The 22,704-nt window shown below is 37.2% G+C and overlaps 1 protein-coding gene across 1 annotated transcript; it reads right to left on the bottom strand.

Moving 5' to 3' along the window:
* Positions 1-237: 237 nt before the first annotated feature.
* Positions 238-22,657, bottom strand: LOC123393969 (polyserase-2-like). The gene is made up of 8 exons (XM_045087326.1): positions 22,492-22,657; positions 21,030-21,289; positions 20,730-20,863; positions 20,324-20,624; positions 10,435-10,570; positions 9,735-9,982; positions 1,805-1,938; positions 238-880 (listed from the first exon to the last, which is right to left on the bottom strand). Exons 1-8 carry the CDS (start codon positions 22,584-22,586, stop codon positions 608-610), a joined length of 1,581 nt encoding a protein of 526 aa, XP_044943261.1. The 5' UTR covers positions 22,587-22,657; the 3' UTR covers positions 238-607.
* Between the last annotated feature and the right edge of the window lie 47 nt (positions 22,658-22,704).

Here is a 22,704-nt window from a genome sequence, read left to right as displayed (position 1 = left end):
TTTATAATCTTTATAATCCAAGCCACTCTCTGTTGTCTTCTTACCGAGGGGATTTTTAATAATTCAGGTTCTGTTTCTTGTTTTCCTTTTCTTAGCCCTCTGTTAAATTGTTTTATTACATCAGGGAATTCCAAACAAAACTACTCAATACTTTTTTTTTTTTTTTACTACTCAATTCTTTTTAGTTTTATTTTTATGTAGGCTTTGTGTGCATTGTACAATAATCTATGTTTTTACTACTTGAAACTATAAAATACTCTTTATTCTTAACAAATAAAATAGGTTTATTTGTATATGTTTTGGAGTACATGGGCCCCCTAAAGTCATACATAGTGAGAATATAATATGTGTGTGTTTGTTGATGAAATTTATTTTTTTATTATCTTATTCACTATTACACAAATGTCATTTTGGACAGTTCTAAATTTTTGAAATTTCAAATTGTTAAACTCGGTAGACTCTCATTTCAATAGAATAGATGCATTTATAAGGAATAACTGTGGAGAACCTAGGGTTTTAATTCAACTGGTTTGTTTTAATTTATGTTCTAATCTCTTTTTTAAATCACAATGTGACTGGAGTAGTAGTGTTCAGGACAACCACTGGTTTACAACAGACTCTGCATTGCAAGAATCATTAATGATGAAAGTGGTAGTGTTGTTGCCTGTTTATGAAGACTGGATGACTTTGGCTTTTCCACCCAAGGCATGACTGCCTGGTTTAGGGGATGACCTGCTTTTGCTGATGTGGATAATATCCAGGAAAAGTGTGGGCTGACAATGGTAGCAAGTGCCTTTAGACTGGTAAGGCCTATCTGTCTCCAGCTGCCATTTCCAGACACTGGTCTGCACATAACAGCACTTCCAGGAGTCACAGGTTCCTATGAAAGGTAATAGTAGAATTTTGGTTAAATCACTATGTTTTTTAAAGATTTCTCAGAAAGAAGAGAGAGAGAGTGTGTGAGCGCACAAGCAGGGAGAGTGGCAGACAGAGGGAGAGAGAGACTCCCTGCTGAGCAAGAAGCTTGATGTGGCACTTGATTCCAGGACTCTGAGATCATGACCTGAGCTGAAGACAGATGCTTCACCTATGGAGCCACCCAGGCATCCCTAAATCATTAATATTAGACTTTGTTAGTTGTAAAAAAGTAAAACTATTGAAAAAAATAAAGAGGTCTCATATAGTTACAGAATCCAATCAACATAATTACCAAATAGATTCCTCTCATAGATATACTGCTGATAAAGCTACTGACAGTCCATAAAGATGGTGTTTATAAAGGCAAATTAAGGTTTCACATATGATGAAACTTAGGAGGCAGAAATTAGTAGATGCAGAATTATATGAAATGCCTAATTTCTTTGGAAACTACTAAAAGAACTTTTCAGTGTTGATAGTTAAGAATAACAAATGTCAGGAGCAACTGGGTGGCTCAGTGGGTTAAGCCTCTGCCTTCGGCTCAGGTCATGATCTCAGGGCTCTGAGATTGAGCCCTGCATCAGGCTCTCTGCTCAGCAGGGAGCCTACTCCCCCCCCCCCCCGCCTGCCTCTCTGCCTACTTGTGATCTCTCTCTCTATCAAATAAATAAATTTTAAAAAAGAATAACAAGTGTCAGATAAACTGGAGATTAATAACATATTTTTTATGGAAGTTTGTTCTGTAATTTTGTTTTTTTCCCATTCAATAAAAATCCAATTTCTTATATTTCTAACTTATTGATTACATGGTTTACACTTTTATAAATAGAAAAAGTTATAGTTTCTATAAATTAGAATTTTTAAAATAGGAAAAGGAGCTGTATACCACATTTGTATCTAAGCCTTTCGCCTGAGTAATGAAGCAGATAATAGAACTGCCAATGTCAGGGTAGAGGTGGGCACAACTTGAAGCTCCCATCACCTGCATCTGTAACATTTCTGGATCCTCATCAGTCTCTCCTAGAAAAAAAAGAGGTAAAAAGTAAGAAATCCAAGGGACATAGGCTGCATTTTAACACAAAACTATTAAGATGATACCATGATCACTTTAAATTATCTCTAAATTTTAGTTCTAAGAAATTTCATTTATTTGTTATCACCATCTTACTGCAAAAATTTATCCATTATAATTCCCCTGTTTTTAAATGGCATTTCAAATAATTAACAATTTTATTTTTATTTGTAAAATAAATTTCAGACATATCTAGCTTCATTTTCTTAAATATAAATAAAAACAAAGACCTATGTTTTACTTTATTATAAAGTTAAACATACTTAGGAAGCAGTTCATGCTTGTTTTATTTATGGAGCTTGACTGTGCATAGAAAGATTTTCCTTGCATTGTTTTGCACATTTTAAAACTTATGGAATTATTATGCTATTATTATGCTATCACTTTATAAGTAAAACCAATCCCAGGGTATATCTGATTTTGATTAAAAATTAAAATTAATAATGGAGACACTGCTGGTTAGAGTTCTTACCTGCATTTTAACATCAAAAAAATGGACCCTCAATACTGGCGACAAGATGACGGGGAAGTAGGAGAAAGCGCCTTTTCATCCTATACCCTAAAGTGAGCTGATTACCTACCAAAGAACTCCGATTACCCATGAAATCAGCCTGAGATCAGAATTATACACGTCTGGATCTCTACAGGGGCCAGAAGATGCCAGTGGGCAGATAAAGCGGAGTGGGAACGGCGGACTGATATTGAAAGATAAACAAAAGGGGGAGAGAGCCACCACCAGAGGTGACAGGTTGGAAAGTAATACCCCAATAACAGCGAGAGTGCCCTGCATCTGGGGAGCAGCATTAACTTGGGAGACTTGTTGAAAGCACTCCAAAAGAGCAAAGGATCACGGTGGCGGAGGGGAGAGGGGGAGATTGTGGGAATCAGGGCAGCTAGGGACAGGGGCTTAAGTCCTCAGTCCCAGGAAAGCCACCCCTGGTGCTGAAACCTCCTCCTGATGGAGAAACCAGGTCTTGGACCCTAACCGCCAGCGCGCCCGAGAACGCGAGAGGTCCGGCTCCTGTGAGGGGATGGGAGCCACACCAGATGGCAGAACTCACGAGCCCTGTTATAGAGCCTGAGATGCAAGTGCCCCTCATACTCCCCTGAAAGAGGTACAAAGGCCCAACCAGCACCCTTTGATATGCACCATTGTTCAGAGCCTAAGACATGTGCACCAAACTCTCCCCCCAGAGAAGAGAGGTGCGCAAAGGCCCAGCCTGGTGCTTTCGGATCTGCACCCTGTTATCAGAGCTTGAGACCCATGCGTGACCCACAGCCTCCCCTGAAAGAGGTGTGCGCAAGCCAGGCACTCTTAGAACCAGAAATAAAGACCAGGCACTACCAGCCCGGGTCAGCGGGAAAATCTCAGTGTGTGATTGCTGCTTGGAACCTCTCCAGTGGTCTGGAGCTCCCAGACAGCTGCTGCTGCCCTCGCTTAGGCTACAAGCAAAAGATCCTGCATCACTAGGGACCGAGACTTGGAACCTGCTCTCCCAGCGGCCAAGGGGGAACTTATTTGGGCTCTGTAGCCAGACTGAGGCTTCTCTCTGAGAGGGAGGTCAGGATGCACTTTGTTTTCCTCTAAAACTACAAAAACCATCAAAACTGGTCAAGGTGAGAGAAAAAAAAAAAAAGTGAACAAGCAAAAACCACCAGAGAACAAAGGCCTGAAAAAAACAAGTTACCTCAGAGCCCACCCCCTTGGCAGGGGGGCGGGAGGACTTATCTCAGAGAACATCATTGACTGAAAACCTATGTGGGAGGCCCCTCCCCCAGAAAACAATTCAAGAAAGAAAGAAAAAAAAAAGGTGACTAGAGAACAACCACCACTACTTCGTAGGAAAACTTTTATTTTTTACTCATTCCACTACTCTGGTTCATTTTTTTTTATATATAAATATTTTTTTTAACCTATTTACCATCACAGTGAGCTGTCCAGTACATCAAATTCCATAATAACTTTCTAACCTGAACTTTTTGATACATACACCTGTGTTTTTCTTTTGCATTTCTATATTTGAATTCCTTTTTTAAAATTTTCATTTAGTTTAGTTTATTCCTTTTTATTGTTATTTTATAATATTCATATAGAGTTAAACTTCAAAGTAATATCCACTTTCCCCAATCAATACTACCCCTATAGCTAAACCAATTTTTAATCCCACTTTATCTTAGGAAGTTGAGTCCTTTAACAAAGATATCAAGATACATCCAGGAAGAATCAAAACAAACTTCCTCGCACACACTGAGAATTTACAACCACTCTCCCATCTTTTTCTTCCACCAGTGTTTCTGTGTTTGTCCTGATAGTATATAAATCTTACACTTGGGGTTCTTTTTGATGAGGTTCCTCCTTTATTTGCATATATTTATATTTTTTTTCTCTTGTCATACACTTTTATCAGTCTTTTTGTTTGTCTGTTTTTGTTTGTCTACTTCATAAATCTTACCTTGGGGCCCATTTGGGCTGAACCTTCTCTTTCATGTTCCCTTTCCTCTCTCTCTCTCTTTTTCTTTTTTTCTTTTCTTTTGTCTCTCGTTTGGGTGGCGAATCCTGATTGCTCAGAAGTGTTCCACAGTGCACCTTGACTGCACCATGGTCAATATATCCAGCTATATCTATTCAAACATCTCTCACCAAAATGACTAGGAGGAGGAATGCCCAAAGAAGAAAAATACAGAGGATGGACCTTCTGCAACAGAGCTAATCGCTATCAAAATAGACAATATGTTGGAAAGAGATTTCAGGCTAACAATTATCCAGGCAATAGCTAGGTTGGAAAAGCCATGGATGTCCAAACGGAATTGATTAGGGCCGAGCTGAGCGATGAGAGATGATGTTCAAAATGTTAGGGTGGAGCTTAAAGCTACCAGGGCTGAGGTTCACAATGCTCTCAATGAGTTCCAATCTAATCTAAATTCTCTCAAAGCTAGGGTAATTGAGACAGAAGATAGAATTAGTCATCTGGAGGACAAACAGATAGAAAGGATCAGGAGGAAGCCTAGAACAAACAGCTTAGAAACCACGAAAACAGAATCAGGGAAATAAATGATGCCATGAAATGTTCCAATTATTAGAATAGGAATCCAATTGGAATTTTTGGAATCCCTGAAGGGGAGGAGAAAGAAAGAAGTCTAGAAGATATAGTGGAACAAGTTCTTCACGAAAATTTTCCCAATCTCGTGAATGGAACCAGCGTTCATGTACTAGAGGCCAAAAGGTCTCCACCCAAGATTATTCATTCCAAAAAAAAATCACGACACCTGTAGACAAATTGAGGAATTATAATTGTAGGTATAATCTCTTGAAAGCCGCTAGGACAAAGAGGCTCCTTATAACAGAGGAAAGCCCATCAGAATAACGTCAGACCTGCCCACAGAGACAGGGCAAGCCAGAAAGGGCTGGCAAGATATATTCAGAGCACTAAATGAGAAGAACATGCAGCCAAGAGTGCTTTATCCAGCAAGACTGACATTCAAAATGGATGGAGAGATAAAGAGTTTCCAAGACCGGCAAGGCTTAAAAGACTATGCAACCACCAAGCCAAAACTGCAGGAACTATTAAGGGGGGTTCTATAGATGAGGAAAAAATCCTAAGAATAGCATTGAACAGAAATAAAGAGACAATATACAGAAAGAAAGACTTCAGGTAACACTATGTCAATAAAAACGTATCTATCAATAATCACTCTCAATGTGAATGGCCTAAATGTGCCCATAAAATGGCACAGGGTTGCAGATTGGATAAAATGACAGGACCCATCCATATGTTGTCTACAAGAGACCCATTTTGAACCTAAAGATACACCCAAACTGAAAGTGAAGGGATGAAGAACCATCTTACATGCCAACGGGCCTCAAAGAAGGCCGGGTAGTGATTCTCATATCAGATAAATTAGATTTTAACTAAAGACTGTAGTCAGAGATACAGAAGGACATACATAATCCTTAGAGGGACTATCCACCAAGAGGACCCAACAATGGTAAATATCTATGCCCCCAATATGGGAGCAGCCAACTACATAAGAAAGTTGTTAATCAAGATAAAGAATCATATGGATATGAATACATTAATAATAGTAAATCTTAACACGCCCCTGTCAGAAATAGATCACTGAAGCAGAAAATCAATAAAGAAACAAGAGCATTGAATGACACACTGGAACAGATGGACCTCATTGGTTTATACAGAACATTCCACCCTAAAACAACAGAATACTTATTCTTCTCAAGTGCACATGGAACCTTCTCAAGAATAGACCACATACTGGGTCACAAATCAGGACTCAACCGATACCAAAAGAATGAGATGATTCCCTGCATATTCTCAGATCACAATGCTTTGAAACTGGAGCTCAATCACAAGAAAAAGTTCCGAAGGAACTTTTCTTTTGTCTCTCCTGGAAGCTAAAGACCACCTTGCTTAAGAATGCTTAGATCAACCAGGAGATCAAAGAAGAACTGAAACAAATCATGGAAACCAATGCGAATGAAGACACTTCAGTCCAAAACCTATGGGATTCAGCCAAGACAGTCCTAAGGGGGAAATACATAGCCATCCAAGCTTCCCTCAAAAAAATTGAAAAATCTTGAACACAGCAGCTGTCTCTACACTTTAAAGAACTGGAGAATCAACAACAAATCAAACCAACTCCATACATAAGAAGGGAAATCATCAAGATTAGAGCTGAGTCAATGAGGTAGAAACCAGAGATACAGTAGAACATACCAATGAAACTAGAAATTGGATTCCTGAAAGAATCAATAAGACGGATAAACCACTGGCCACACTAATCGAAAAGAAAAGAGAGAAAGCCCAAATTCATAAAATTATGAATGAAAAGGGAGAGATCACAACTAACACCAAGGAAGTAGAAACAATCATCAGAAGCTATTATCAACAGTTATATGCCAATATGCTAGGCAACCTAGATGAACCAGATGCATGCCTGGAAAACTAGGAACTCCCAAAATTGACAACTTGAATGAACGATAGCTAGTAACGAGATTGAAGCAGTGATCAAAAACCTCTCCCCCCCACCAAAAAAAAAAAGAGCCCAGGACCTGATGGTTCCATGGGGAATTCTACCAAACTCTCAAAGAAGAAATAACACCTATTCTCCTGAAGCTGTTTGAAAAAATTGAAGCAGAAGGAAAACTTCCAGACTCTTTCTATGAAGCCAGCATTACCCTGATCCCCAAACCAGGCAAAGACCTTACCAAAAAGGAGAATTTCAGACCAATATCACTGATGAATATGGATGCTAAGATTCTTAACAAGATCCTAGCCAACAGGATCCAACAGCACATTAAAAAGATATCCACCATGACCAAGTGAGATTCATTCCTGGGCTAAATTAATATGGGAAGAGAGAAGAACCCCATGGTCCTCTCAATTGATGCAGAAAAAGCACTTGATAAAATCCAGCATCTGTTCCTGATTAAAACGCTTCAAAGTATAGGGATAGAGGGAACATTCCTGAGCCTCATCAAATCTATCTATGAAAGACCCACAGCAAATATCATCCTCAATGGGGAAAAGTTGAGGCTTCCCGTTGAGATCAGGAACAAGACAAGGATGCCCACTTTCACCACTCTTATTCAACATAGTATTAGAAGTCTAGCAGCAGCAATCTGATAACAAAGAGAAATAAAAGGTATCCAAATGTGCAAGGAAAAAGTTAAACTCTCTCTCTTCACAGATAACATGATTCTTTATATGAAAAAACCCAAAAGACTCCACCCCCAAACTACTGGGACTCATACAGCAATTAAGCAACATGGCAGGATACAAAGTCAATGTCCAGAAATCAATGGCTTACTTATACACTAACAATGAAAATACAGAAAGAGAAATTAGAGAATCGATTCCATTTACTATAGCTCCAAGAACCATACGATACCTCGGAATAAACCTAACAAAAGGGGTAAAGGATCTGTACTCCTGGAACTGCAGAACACTCATGAAAGAAACTGAAGAAGATACAAAAAGTTGGAAGACCATTCCATGCTCTTGGATCAGAAGAATAAACATTGTTAAAATGTTGATACTGCCTAGCGCAATCTATACTTTTAATGCCATTCTGATGAAAATTCCACTGGTATTCTTCAAAGAGCTGGAGCAAAGAATCCAAAAATTTGGTTGGAATCAGAAGAGTCCCCACATTACTAAGGAAATGTTGAAAAACAAACATAAAACTGGGGCATCACGTTACCTAATTTCAAGCTTTACTACAAAGTTGTGATCACCAAGACATCATGGTACTAGCATAAAAACAGACACATAGACAGTGGAACAGAGTAGAGGGCCTAGATACGGACCCTCAACTCTATGGTCAATTAATCTTCTACAAAACTGGAAAAAATATACAGTGGAAAAAAGACAGTCTCTTCAATAAATGGTGCTGGGAAAACTAAACAGCTATATGTAGAAGAATGAAACTCGACCATTCTCTTACACCGTACACAAAGATAAACTCAAAATGGATAAAAGACCTCAACGTGAGACAGGAATCCCTCAGACTCCTAGAGGAAAACATAGGCAGTAATCTCTTCGATATCAGCCACAGCAACTTCTTTCATGATATGTCTCCAAAGGCAAAGGAAACAAAAGCGAAGATGAACTTTTGGGACTTCATCAAAATCAAAAGTTTCTGCACAACCAAGGAAACTGTCAACAAAGCAAAGAGGCAACCCATGGAATGGGAGAAGTTATTCCTAATGACAGGACAGACAAAAGGCTGATATCCAGGATCTATAATGAATTTCTCAAACTCAACACACACAAAACAGACACGCATATCAAAAAATGGGCAGAAGATATGAACAGACACTTCTCCAGTGAAGACATACAAATGGCTATCAGACACATGAAAAAATGTTCATCATCACTAGCCCTAGGGAGATTCAAATCAAAACTACATTGATCTATCACCTTATATCAGTTAGAATGGCCAAAATTAGCAAGACAGTATACAACATGTGTTGGAGGGGATGTGGAGAAAGGGGAACCCTCTTCCTCTGTTGTGGGAATGCAAGTTGGTGCAGCCTCTTTGGAGAACCGTGTGGAGATTCCTCAAGAAATTGCAAATAGAAATTCCCTATGACCCTGCAATTGCACCCCTGGGTATTTACCCCAAAGATACAGATGTAGTGAAAAGAAGGGCCATCTGTACCCCAATGTTTATAGCAGCAATGTCCATGGTCGCCAAACTGTGGAAAGAACCAAGGTGCCCTTCAACTGATGAATGGTTAAGGAAAATGTGGTCCATATACACTATGGAGTATTATGCATTCATCAAAAAGGATGAATACCCAACTTTTGTAGGAACATGGAGGGAATAGGAAGAGATTATGCTGAGTGAAATAAGTTAAGCAGAGAAAGTCAATTATCATATGGTTTCACTTATTTGTGGAGCATAACAAAAAGCATGGAGGACATGGGGAGTTAGAGAGGAGAAGGGAATTGGGGTAAATTGGGAGGGGAGATGAACCATGAGAGACTATGGACGCTGAAAAACAACTTGAGGTGTTTGAAGTGGCGGGGCGGTGAGAGGTTGGGGTACCAGGTGGTAGATATTATAGAGGGCACGGATTGCATGGAGCACTGGGTGTGGTGAAAAAAATAATGAATACTGTTATGCTGAAAATAAATAAAAAATATATAAAAAAGAAAAATAATGGACCCTCCATCTCACATGTCTTAGAACCACTGTCCTAATACGCAAAGTAACTACTGACCTGGTTTGAGAACTCTTGGCCCAGAAAGCCAGCATTCTGAGCTATTGAAGTTCTTTAGATGTCCCAGGGGTGCTAAGAGCTGAATGGGAGTCTGGACCTCTTGAAGGAGCAGCAGTGCTAGATCATTTCTTGCTGCCCCACTCACCAACCGAAATCTCTCATGCAGTAGAATGTTAGACACCTTAACAACTCTCAGAGATGCTCCAGGGTGCTTCAGGCCCAATATTACAGCAGTATCTTCAGGATTCCTAAGTATGTAATTCAAGACCAATTAGGGTATATTCTAATTATTGGCTCGAAAATATAAAATTAATTTAAAAAAAGAAAATACATATATAATTTAAAAATTATGAATATATTCATTGGGAAATATGAGAACTTAGCAGCCATCAGTTATTAGGCATTCTAATGTATTTCACTAGTTATGAAGTACAATGTTCCTACTTAACCTGTAGGGAATTCGGAACCCTACAAAAACTCAAAATTCATACACAGTGGAATTAGAAAGGTATTAGCTAAGACAGATATCAATCAAGCACATTGAGGCAAATTACTTGCTTGGCCTGATACAAAGATGTTATAGAGATAAGAGATACTGTTTAAAGATAATATGCAGTAAATTAATCCAAAGAAGATTTCTATTAACTAATTTGAAAATACTGTAGTAAAGTGTAGTAAAGTGAAGCAGATGCAAACTTACATGTTTCTGACACAATGGGCAGCAGTGAGAACCCAAGAGCTGCTAACAATGGAACCGCTGCAAATTTGATTGCCACAGCTGATGATCATGGCTTGCCAAGGCATGGTATATCGTAGAGAAATTCGGTCTGCTAAAGCTGAGAATAATAGTAAATTCAGTAGCCCATCTTTAAAAGTTTTCATCCTTCCTAGTCCTGCTAAGCTCATCATTATTATCAAAATTGGCTTGCAAACACAGTCTATATAGTTACATATATGCTACTTCCCTAAAAAGAATAATTGCCTTATTGTTATGTTCCAAATCCATCATTTCTTTATGGCCCATTTTAATTACATTTCATTTGTCAAAATATTAGGAACTATTATAGGTCTCATCCCAAGTGGAATTCTTTTTCAGCTGTTAGCTTACTTAGTTAGGTGTCACTAACATAGTAAACAATAAAAATGACGCAAAATTTTATTTGACTATTTATTAGAGAAATAAATTAAAAAGTTAACTTAAGTGGTACTGGAGGAACTGAGCTTTTAAACCACTTTTAATTTTTAAATACTTTTAACATTTTACTGACACTTAGGAGAGAATGCTGGTGTCACAGAAGGAAGACCCTACAGTCATGTCACCCAGTGAACAAAACTACATAACTATCAAATTATCTGAAATGCAACAGAAATTGATCTGAAGACTGAGAGAACAAATTACACAACTAGAGACAGAAGAAGCCATATTAAGAAGGCAGAAAGTTTGTAGATGTGGTTTAGGAGAAAAATAGATCATGGCCACTGCACTGAGTAGGGAGGCATGGTGGAAAAGAAGGGTGACAGACACACCAGCATGCACATACACAAGGAAAGCAAACCCCTTAGGAATTAGCTTGGAAAGAAAAAGGGGCTGAATGCTGTAATTTCTTGCAACTAGCAGGCTGAAGACTGTAAAGACCTACCAGAGCCAGTAGGCTTGGCTCTGGGAAAGTTCAGAGGCACTGTCACTTCTCCTAGAAAAAAGGCAGGTAAATAGACTGGAACATAGAGTGGGGAAACAGCAATATGAAGAGCATCTGGGGCACACAGCAGAGAGGCTTCATTTTAGAAGATGTCCCAAAGAGGTAGTGTTCACAAAAAGACCATCTCCAGGAATAAAGGATCTAACAGGCACCATTTACTTCCTTTGCCCCTCAGAATAAACACAGGGCCACCTGTGGTAACCAGTGCACATGGTCACTTGCCACACAACTTGTTTACATCAAGCTCCACACCTTTGTGCTCTGGCAGGGCTGCCCTTCTCAGTCAAATTTGTCTCAGTCTCAGTCTGGTGGATTTTTCACCACAGTGGGCTTCCCCATAAGCCCAGCACAAACCCCTGCCTACCCGTATCTCCCAACGTGAGAGTTTTGTGAAGACTTGGCTCCAGAGGCAGTGCAAATACTTTTCATTTCATAAGAAGTCCAAAGCACACATAGTAAAAATCTATCACATTAGGCCAGAGACTAAACACTGCCCAGAGCAGGCAAAGAGAGCCTATATAGAAGACTGGCTGGAATGATAAAGTGGTCAGAATGTAACAAGAGAACAAATGCAGTGCACACTGGTGGCATGCCTAAAAGTGGCAGCCTGTGGAGAACAGGGATACTATACAGCAGGAAATTACATAACCTCTTCTTCCTAAGGTCACTACCATCCAGAAAAGGAAATGTAGTTAACTTCCCCAACACAAAGAAACAAGCACAGATACTTAGAAAAAATCAAAACATGGAGAAATTTATCTTCAATGAAAGAACAAGATAAGGTTAGGGCCAGATGTCTAAGCAAAACAGAACTAAGTAACATGACTGATACAAGATCCAAAATAATGGTCATAATAATACTCACTGAATTGAGAAAAGAGCAGAAGACATCAGTGAAACCACTAACACAAAAAAAATAACATCAGAGAAAAAGAGCTCAATAAATGAATGAGAAATATTCTCATTCGAAGATTAGGATATGAAGATTAGGAACAAAGATTAGGATAGCAGAAACAGAGCAACACATTAATGATCTAGAAAACAGAATAAAGAAGACAGAGAATAATAATGACAGAACTAATTAAGCTGAGCAGAAGAGAGAAGAGAGCAGTACACAAAATGAGAAAAAACCTAGTGACTCCATCAAATGTAGTAACATTCATTTTATAGGAGTCAGAAAGAAGAGAAAAAATGATAAGACTATTTACTTAAAGAGATAGTAGTTGAATCTTCCTTAATCAGGAGAAGAAAATAAATCCAGATCCAAGAAACACAGAAACCACTCAACAAAAAACAGGTCCATGACAATATATTACAGTTAAACTAGCAAATAGAGTGACAAACCAAAATTTTGAAAGCAGCAATATAAAATAAGACAGTTACATACTAGGGAAAGTCCATAAGGAGAAGAGTGGATTTTCAGCAGAAAGCAGTGGCATGATATATTCAAAGCAAAGTGCTAAATGGGAAAAATCTGTAGTCAAGAATATTCTATACAGTAAGGCTATAATTCAGAACAGTTTCCCAGAAAAGGGACAGCTAAAGGAGCTAGTGACCAATAAACCAGTTCTGCAAGAAATATTAAAAGGGGACACTCTGAGGGGAACAGGAGACCAAAAGTTATTGCATGAAGGTAGGAAACATAAAGGCAGTAAAAATGAATATTTTTATAAAATGTTGAGTAAGGAACTAAGAAGATAAAAGAATTTAAAATATAAAAGCATATGGGAAGCCTCAGTGGCTTAGTAAGTTAAGCAGCTGCCTTGGGGTGAGGTCATGATCTCAGAGTCCTGAGATCAAGCCCCGCATGGGGGGAGGGGTCCCTGCTCAGCGGGGAGTCTGCTTCTCCCCTTCCCTCTGCCTGATGCTCCCCCTGCATGTGCTTGCTCTCATTCTCTCTCTCTGTGTCAAATAATAAAACCTTAAAAAATAAAATAAAATTTAAAAGCATCGAGGGCCTGGGTGACTCATTTGGTTGAGCCCCTTGATTTTGGCTCACAGTTGTAAGATCAAGCCTCAAGTCCACCTCCATGTTGGACAGAGAGCCTGTTTAAAATTCGCTTCCTTTCTCTGTACCCCTCCCCTCATATTTGTCATTTCTCATATATATATATATATATATATATATATATATATATGCATATATTAAAATGAAAGGAGGAGAATAATGAATGGTTTTAATGTAAATGACTGTCAACTTAATATAGACTTTTATATGTAGATGTTATTATATACAAACCTAATGGTAACAATAAATCAAAAACACTAACAAATATGGAAAGAATAAAGAGAAAATAATCCAAGTATATTACTAAAGAAAATCAGCAAACCACTAAAGAGGGAAATACAAGATATGATCAAAGAAAATCTTCATAAACAACAACAAAATACATTGATATGTATTTATAAATAATTATGTTGAATGTAAATGGACTGAATATTTCAATCAGAAGACAAAGAGTGACACAAAAGATAAAAAATAAGACCCATTTCTATGCTGTCTACAACAGACCCATTTATACCTAAAGACACTTGTGGATTAAAATTTTAAGGGATGGAGAGACATTTCTCTTATGAATTATTATAAAAAGAAAGCTACAGTGGCAATTTTTTAATGGGACAAACTGGACTTTAAAACAAAGACTGTTAACAAGAGACAAAGAAAGGCACTATACAATCATAAAAGGATAATCCAATAAGATTATGTAACAACTGCAAATATTTATACATCCAGCATGGGAGCACCCAAATACATAAAGCAGTTAATAACATTTAGAAACTCATTAGTAATAAAACAATAATAGTTGGGGCCTTTAACACCACACTTAAATCAATGGACATACCATCCACACAGAAAATCAACAAGGAAACAAGAGTTTTAAATGACATAATGGACCAGATAGACTTAACATATATATGTGTGACATTCCTTCCTAAAGAGCAGAGGGCACACTCTTTCCAAGTGCACGTGAGTCATTGTCTAGAATAGATCACACATAAGACCACAAAACAGGTCTCAACAAATTTTAGATTCAAGTCATACTATGCATCTTTTCTGACCACAGTGCTATAAAAGAAGATGGCATCCACAAGAAAAAAAAAATCTGGAAAGACCAAACATATGTGGAACTTAGAGTCAACCAGGTTATCAGAGAAGGAATTAATAAAGTACATTGAAGCAAATGAAAATGAAATCACAATAGTCCAAAACTGCTGAGCTTTATCAAAAGTGGTCCTAAGAGGGAAATAACATGGGCCTACCTCAACAAGCAAGAATGTCAGAGTGGGAGACAAATCATGACAGACTACGGACTCTGGGAAACAAACTGAGGATTTCAGAGGGGAGGGGGATTGCAGATGGGTCAGCCTGGTGATGGGTACTAAAGAGGGCATGTACTGCATGAAGCACGGGTGTTACATATGCAAATAAGGTCTCATGGAACACTGCATCAAAAACTAATGCAGTGCTGTATGATGACTAACATAACTAGGTAAATAAATAAATAGTCTGAAATAAACCACCTCATCTTACACCTAAAGGAGCTAGAGAAAAAATAATAAACAAAAAAACTAAATCCAGGAGAAGGAAGGAAATTATAAACATGAAAGCAGAAATAAATGATATAGAAACTAAAAATAGTAAAAACAACAACAGTAACAACAACAACAGAACAGATTAATGAAACCAGGAGCTGGTTCTCTGAAAAATACCAATAAAATCAATAATCCTCCAAACAGATTTATCAAGAAGAAAAGAGGAAGAACTAAAATAAATAAAATTACAAATGAAAGAGGAGAAATAACAGCCAACGCCACAAATATACAAATAGATATACAAATAATTATAAGAAAATATGAGAAACTATATGCCAACAAACTGGACAACCTGCAATAAATGGGTAAATTCATAGAAACAGGAAGAAATTGAAAATTTGAAAAGGCTGATTATATATAATCATACAAATTGAATCAGTAATAGTAATGATAAAAAAAAATTCCCTGCAAACAAAAGTCCAGGACCAAATTGCTCCACAGATGAATTCTACCAAAGATTTAGAGGTACTAATGATTCTTCTCAAGCCATTCCATAAAACAGAAAAAGATCATGTCCAAATCCATTCTATGAGGACAGAATTACTCTAAAACCAAAACCAGAGAAACCCTCCACTAAAAAAGACCACAACAGGTCAACATCTATGATGAACATGGATGGAAAAATTCCTGATAAAATACCAGCAAGTCAAATCCAACAATACATTAAATAAATTATTCACCCAATTAAATGAGATTTATTCCTGAGTTGTGGGGAGTTCAATTATCACAAATCAATCAGCATGATATACCACATCAATAAAAGTATTAAAACCATGTGCTATTTCAATATATGCAGAAAAAGCATTTGATAAAGTAAAAATTCATTGATGAATTTAAGTCCTCAACAAGGTAGGTTTATAAGGAACATACTTCAACATAATAAAGGCTGTATATGAAAATTTCACAGTTGACATCATCTGCAATGGTGAAAAACAGAGCTCTCTCGCTAAGGTTAGGGAAAAAAAACAAGGTTATTTATCCACTCTCACCACTGTTATTAAACACAGTATTAGAAATCCTAGCCTCAGAGAATGAGAAATGAAAGAAAAAAAAAAAGGCATCCAAATCACCAAAAAAGAATTAAACTTTCACTATCTGCAGATGACATGACATTCTATATAGAAAACTCACCCTCCAAAAAATTTCAGGTAGAACTGATAAAACAAAGTCAGATGATACAAAATCAAAATACAGAAATATGTTACATTTCTATGACTAAGAATGAGCAGCAAAAAAGGAGAAATTAACTATTTGTAGTTTCACCAAAAACAATAATTATCTAGGAATAAATCTAACCAGAGGGATGCAAGACCTTACTCTGAATTGTAAAGTATGGATGAAAGAATTTGTAGAGCACAGGGAAAAAATGACAAACATTCCATGGTAATGCACTGGAAGACAAATTACTGTGAAATTATCTGCAACCCATAGCAATCTATAAATTTAATGCAATCCTATAAAAACTATAAAATACTATAAAAATCCTATAAAATTTTATTAGAGCTAGAACACTCTAAACATTTGTATAGAACCAAAGAAGAGTTTTATTTTTTTTAATTATTTTTACATACATATGTTTTATTATTATGTTCAGTTAGAAAATTTTTAATTGTCAAAGTGATGTTGAAAAAGAAAAACTAAACTGGAAGCAGCCCAATTCTAGCCTTCAAGTTACATTACAAAGCTCTAATGATAAAAATAGTATTGTACTGGTACAATGTATACAGATACATAATACATAAGAATAGATCAATGAAACAGAATAGAAAACCCAGAAATAAACCTACAATTTTGTCTCAATTAATATTTGACAAAGCAGGAAAGAATATCCAATGGGAAAGGAACTCTTGTCAACAAATGGTGCTGGATAAACTGGACAGACACATCCAGAAGAATGAAACTGGACCATTTTCTTACACCACACACAAAGAAAACCTCAAAGTGGATTAAATATGAGAACTGGAACTATTAAAATTCTAGAAAAGAACACAGATGGTAACTTGTCTTGATATCAGCCACAGAGATTTCTTATTAGACACATCTCCTGAGGCAAAGGAATCGAAAGAAAAATTGAACTACTGGGACTTCATCTAGGTAAAAAAAAATTGTACAGCAAAGGAATCAACAAAAATAAAAGGCAGCCTACAGAACAGGAGAAAATATTTGGAAACAATATATCTGATAAAGGGTTAATATATAAAATAGAAATATAACTTGTTAAAGTCAACACCTAAAAAACCAATAACCCAGTTAAGAAATGGTCAGAAGGCATGAATAAACATGAATAGACATCCAGATGGCTACCAGACACATAAAAAATGTTCAATATATCATTCATCATCAGAGAAATACAGATAAAAACCACCATAAGATATTACCTTACACCTGTCAGAATAACTAAGATAAAATATATAAGAAACAACAAATGTTAGCAAAGATGCAGAGAAAGAGGGGACCTCTTCTCTTGCACTGTTGGTAGGAATGCAAATTGGCACAGCAAACTTGGAAAACGTTCTAGAGACTCCTCAAAACATTAAAAGTAAACTGCCCTATGACTGAGCAATTGTGCTACCAAGTATTTACCCTAAGAATAAAAAGTATTGATTCAGTACTATATCTGCACCCTGATGTTCATAATAGCAATGTCCATAATAGCCAAGATGTGGAAGGAGCCAAGATCCCCATCAGCGGATGAACGGATAAAGAAGATGCAGTGTATATGCATACAACACACACACACACACACACAGACACACACATACACAGTGGAATATTACTCAGACATCAGAAAGGACTGAAATGTTGCCATTTGCAATAACATGTATGGAGATATAGGGTATTATCATAAGCAAAATAAGTCATTCAGAGAAACTCAAATATTATATAATTTCACTTGCATTTGAAATTTAAGAAACAAACAAACAAGCAAACAAAAATGAACAAAGGGACAAAGAACAAGAGAAGCAAAACAAAAAAGAAACTGTTAACTCTTGAGAGCAAACTAAGGATTGCCAGAGGGTAAATGAAGAGAATGGGTGAAATAGTGATGGGGATGAAAGAGTACACTTCTTGTTGCGATGAGCCCATGGCGTAAGGTATATGTGCAGCTGAACTGAGCACCATGGTGTTGTATGGAAGTATAGAATCACTATATCGTAAATTAATTGAAGATAATTTAATACTCTGTATGTTAACTGGATTTTAAATAAAAAATTATAGAAAATAAAACCTTAGGGTGATGTCCAATTGTTACTTTAAGTATGATTTTCAGGTTCATAAGTTGGAAAGTTATGTTTGGAGTTTGTCATAAAAGTTTTGAATTGAAGAAATAGCTCATACATATAAAAATTAAAATATGGAAAAGATATGTATAAAAGGAATAAGGGTAGAGAGTAGCTGAAGGTAGAAACTAGACTATTGAGGGAATTACAGTATCTAAATCGTCAAAGTGATAAAGACTTTGAAATATCTGAGCAAAGTTGAATAATCTCACTTGTGTTTTAAATTATCCTTTACTGTCATTGCAGACAAAAGGTTGATATCCAGGATCTATAAAGAACTCCTCAAACTCAACACACACAAAACAGATGATCATATCAAAAAATGGGCAGAAGAGGGGCACCTGGGTGGCTCAGTGGGTTAAAACCTCTGCCTTCAGCTCAGGTCATGATCCCAGGGTCCTGGGATTGAGCCCCACATCGGGCTCTTTGCTCAGCAGGGAGCCTGCTTCCCCCTCTCTCTCTCTTCCTGCCTCTCTGCCTGCTTGTGATCTCTGTCTGTCAAATAAATAAATAAAATCTTTTAAAAAATGGGCAGAAGATATTAACAGACACTTCTCCAATGAAGACCTACAAATGGCTATCAGACACATGAAAAAATGTTCATCATCACTAGCTATCAGCGAGATTCAAATTTAAACCACATTGAGATACCACCTTACAGCAGTTAGAATGGCCAAAATTAGCAAGACAGGAAACAACATGTGTTAGAGAGGATGTGGAGAAAGGGGAACCCTCTTAACACTGTTGGTGGGAATGCAAGTTGGTGCAGCCTCTTTGGAGAACAGTGTACAGATTCCTTACGAAATTAAAAATAGAACTTCCCTGTGACCCTGCAATTGCACTCCTGGGTATTTACCCCAAAGATACAGATGTAGTGAAAAGAAGGGCCACCTGTACAGCAGCAATGGCCAATATTTATAGCAGCAATGGCCACAGTCGCGAAACTGTGGAAAGAACCAAGATACCCTTCAACTGATGAATGGATGAAGAAGATGTGGACCATATACACGATGGAGTATTATGCCTCCATCTGAAAGGATGAATACCCAACTTTTGTAGCAACATGGACGGGACTGGAAGAGATTATGCTGAGTGATATAAGTCAAGCAGAGAAAGTCAATTATCATATGGTTTCACTTATTTGTGAAGCATAACAAATAGCATGGAGGACATGGGGAGATGGAGAGGAGAAGAGAGTTGGGGTAAATTGGAAGGAGAGGTGAACCATGAGAGACTATGGACTCTGAAAATCAATCTGAGGGTTTTGAAGGGGTGGGGGGTAGGAGGTTGGGGTACCAGGTGGTGGGTACTAGGGAGGGCACAAATTACATGGAGCACTGGGTGTGGTGCAAAAAAAATGAATACCGTTACACTGAAAAGAAATAAAAATAAAATAAAGCATCCTTTACAATGGATATGACAGTAAGAAAATGATAAATAAGTTTAATCAGGTGAAAATATAATATGAAGAAATATGACCATGTTAGAAATAAATTCGTAAGGAAAGAAAAGTGAGGTTGTTAGTGATAATAATGAGATATTTCATAATAGTAAAAGAAAGATGGTTCACAATGTAAGATATTTCAATATATGAATTATTACATATTACAACCAAGAAATTATATATTAACTTGAAATTCTGATATTACATTTATAAGACTCTAAAATAGTAAAGAAGTTTATGCTAGAAGAATTAAAAAGTTTGAGAGTCTATACTCACCTTGTTTCCTCTTTCTATTCTGATAATATCATGAGTATCACAGTAAGAAAATTACTAAAATCATGTAATCTATATAAGAAAGAAATATTATGAACTTTAAATAATACACCAAGTATGAAATACCTTTGAAAGTTATGAGGTTAATGATTCCTATTAATTGGTTGTATTAAAAACTCATGCATTTCTCTGGGAAAAAAAAACTCTCCCCCTCCTTATCTAATTCCCTATCCTTTTCTTTTCTTTCTTTCCTTATTTTTTTAATGCCTCCCTCACTACCATTTTCTTGGGCCTTACTCTGAGGCTGTGGCAGAGAGATGAACTGAGGCTTAATAGAAGCAGGAGTGGCAGTAAAAGCCGAGGCATTCATTGAAGTAGAGACTGAAAGGGAGATGGAAGCAGAAGTAGTCATGGCCCCTTGCTGTGACCATGGTGCATGGCTGGGTCGTGTAACTCCTTGAAGCCAAAAAAGGAACGGGCTCACTTGGCTGAAGACGTAGGGCTTTGTGCAATGTTCATCGAAGTGACTCAAAATTCCCACCTGCACCCATGTGTCCTTTTGTTGTAGATGGCACACCAGAGGTGCCCCTAAGTCACCCTGCAAGAAACAAGAAGAAAATGTCCATGTACATACTAAAGGAGTCTAGGAAGTAACTTCTGGTATTGAAGAAAAACTGCTTTCCACACCCCTCAACTCTATCACCTTACAGCCAGCCTCGCCCATAGCTTTCTTGGCTTCCACACAGAAAGTGAATTCATTCAGCTTGGGCCAAAACTGGGCACATGTGCTGACTTGCAGAATGCTTAGGTGTCTTTTTTGCAGAATTCCAGGACTTCCTAGTAGAAAACATACAATAGAAAGGATTTTAGATTTACACTAGGTGAGGGACAAATATGGCTGAAGTAAAAGATAATGACAAATATTCTATTACATGAGAGTATATGATTTTCTTTCCAAATATATCATACTATGCCATCCCTGTAAATATTAAGCATTACTTACCTCTCATGAGGGACCAACTGGGTAGCCAGCAGTCATACAGCTGTATATTTTTCTCTTGCTCCAGGTTCTCCTCTAGGCAAATAGGAAGCACCAGTGGTTGGAAATGTAGTGGCTGTTTCAGGAAGATTAGCCCAGGACCCAAAGGTCCCTTGGGACCTAGGTAGGGCATGGCACGATGAATGCCTACAGTTTGAGCTTGAGCAAGCTCCTGAAGATCAATAAGTCCCACTTGGACCAGGGCCAGTGCTTCTGAGTTTTTTCTGGGAAGGAAATTTACCAAGCATTTTATTATTACATATTTTGATGTGAAAAAGAACTCTGGAGTTAACATGAGTCAGATAAAGTGTAGGTGAGCATTAATGTACTACTCCTATTCCCTTCATTACTTCTGTCTTATTAGGAACACTACATTTAGACACCTTCAGGGATGAGGAAGTAAATGTTACAATGCACACCATTTCTTTGTCAAAAATTAAATTATTAGGCATCCTAATATTTATTTTTAAATAGTGAAATACATTTTTAAAGTTAGGAGTTGAAATATCTCACTTAACAAAATATAAGTAACTATGCACAGTTCTTTCCTTTCTGGGGACCTTTGTTTTCTTTGCTTTTTTTAATGGGTTAACTTCACTATGTTAAACAAAGAAATAAAACTATACTCAAAAGAGGAAGATGTGGTCCATATACACTATGGAGTATTATGTCTCCATCAGAAAGGATGAATACCCAATTTTTGTAGCAACATGGATGGGACTGGAGGAGATTATGCTGAGTGAACTAAGTCAAGCAGAGAGAGTCAATTATCATATGGTTTCCCTTATTTGTGGAACATAACAAATAGCATGGAGGACATGGGGACTTAGGAGAAGGGAGTTGGGGGAAATTGGAAGGGGAGGTGAAGCATGAGAGACTATGGACTCTGAAAAACAATCTGAGGGTTTTGAAGGGGCGGGTGGTGGGAGGTTGGGGGAACCAGGTGGTGGGTTTTAGAGAGTGCACAGATTGCATGGAGCACTGGGTGTGATGCAAAAATAATGAATACTGTTATGCTGAAAATAAATAAAAAATAAATTATAAAAGAGCATTTTTCAAATAGTTATAATTCTTCTACAGATTCATATTTTTAAGAGATAACAGGTTGAAGTCAGAAAATGGAAAACTGTGAGCCTTACCATTTAAACATTCCATCATTTTATTATAGGTAAAATTATACAAAAATAGGGTATCTTTTTATACACCTATTGATTTGGATCCTGAAATTATCTGTGAAAAACAGGGAAAGCACTAATTTAAGGATACTTAAGGATATGACAAGATACAAGAGGAGATGCTTTCTCTATAGTTAAGAAAATGTATCAGATGAGATTACAGCAAAAATATATACTAAATTTGATTTCTGTAGCAAACAAAGAATATGTACCTTCTTTAAAGAATCTTGAAATGACATATTCAGACTTACATGAAATTTGCACATCTAGCTGTAGTAAGGATCCACTGTTCATTCAGTATAGAACCAGCACAGAAATGGGAGAAAGAGAGTTGCACAGAAACCATCCAAGGAAATTCACCCAATTCAGCTTCCCAGCAGTTGGGGCAGTGGGGAACAAGGCCAGGTCGTAACCCACATTCTGCAGAAGGAATCCATGTTTTTAATAGGTTGAAGTTAGTATTA

This window comes from Mustela putorius, unplaced genomic scaffold, assembly GCF_011764305.1.
Source record: "Mustela putorius furo isolate JIRA1106 unplaced genomic scaffold, ASM1176430v1.1 tig00001094_pilon_pilon_pilon, whole genome shotgun sequence".
Classification (NCBI taxonomy): Eukaryota; Metazoa; Chordata; class Mammalia; order Carnivora; family Mustelidae; genus Mustela; species Mustela putorius.
The sequence above is the reverse complement of the archived record's forward strand: the minus strand, read 5'-3'. Positions and strand labels throughout refer to the sequence as shown.

Excerpts from the sequence above, each read along its gene's own strand:
- LOC123393969 (XM_045087326.1), bottom strand. The coding sequence starts at position 22,586 with ATGGTTTCTGTGCAACTCTCTTTCTCCCATTTCTGTGCTGGTTCTATA. Across the intron at positions 10,571-20,323 it reads CTCTCTGCCACAGCCTCAGA|CTTTAGCAGACCGAATTTCT; the intron begins GTAAGGCCCAAG and ends TATTATTCTCAG. Across the intron at positions 881-1,804 it reads AAGGCTTAGATACAAATGTG|GAACCTGTGACTCCTGGAAG; the intron begins GTATACAGCTCC and ends TACCTTTCATAG.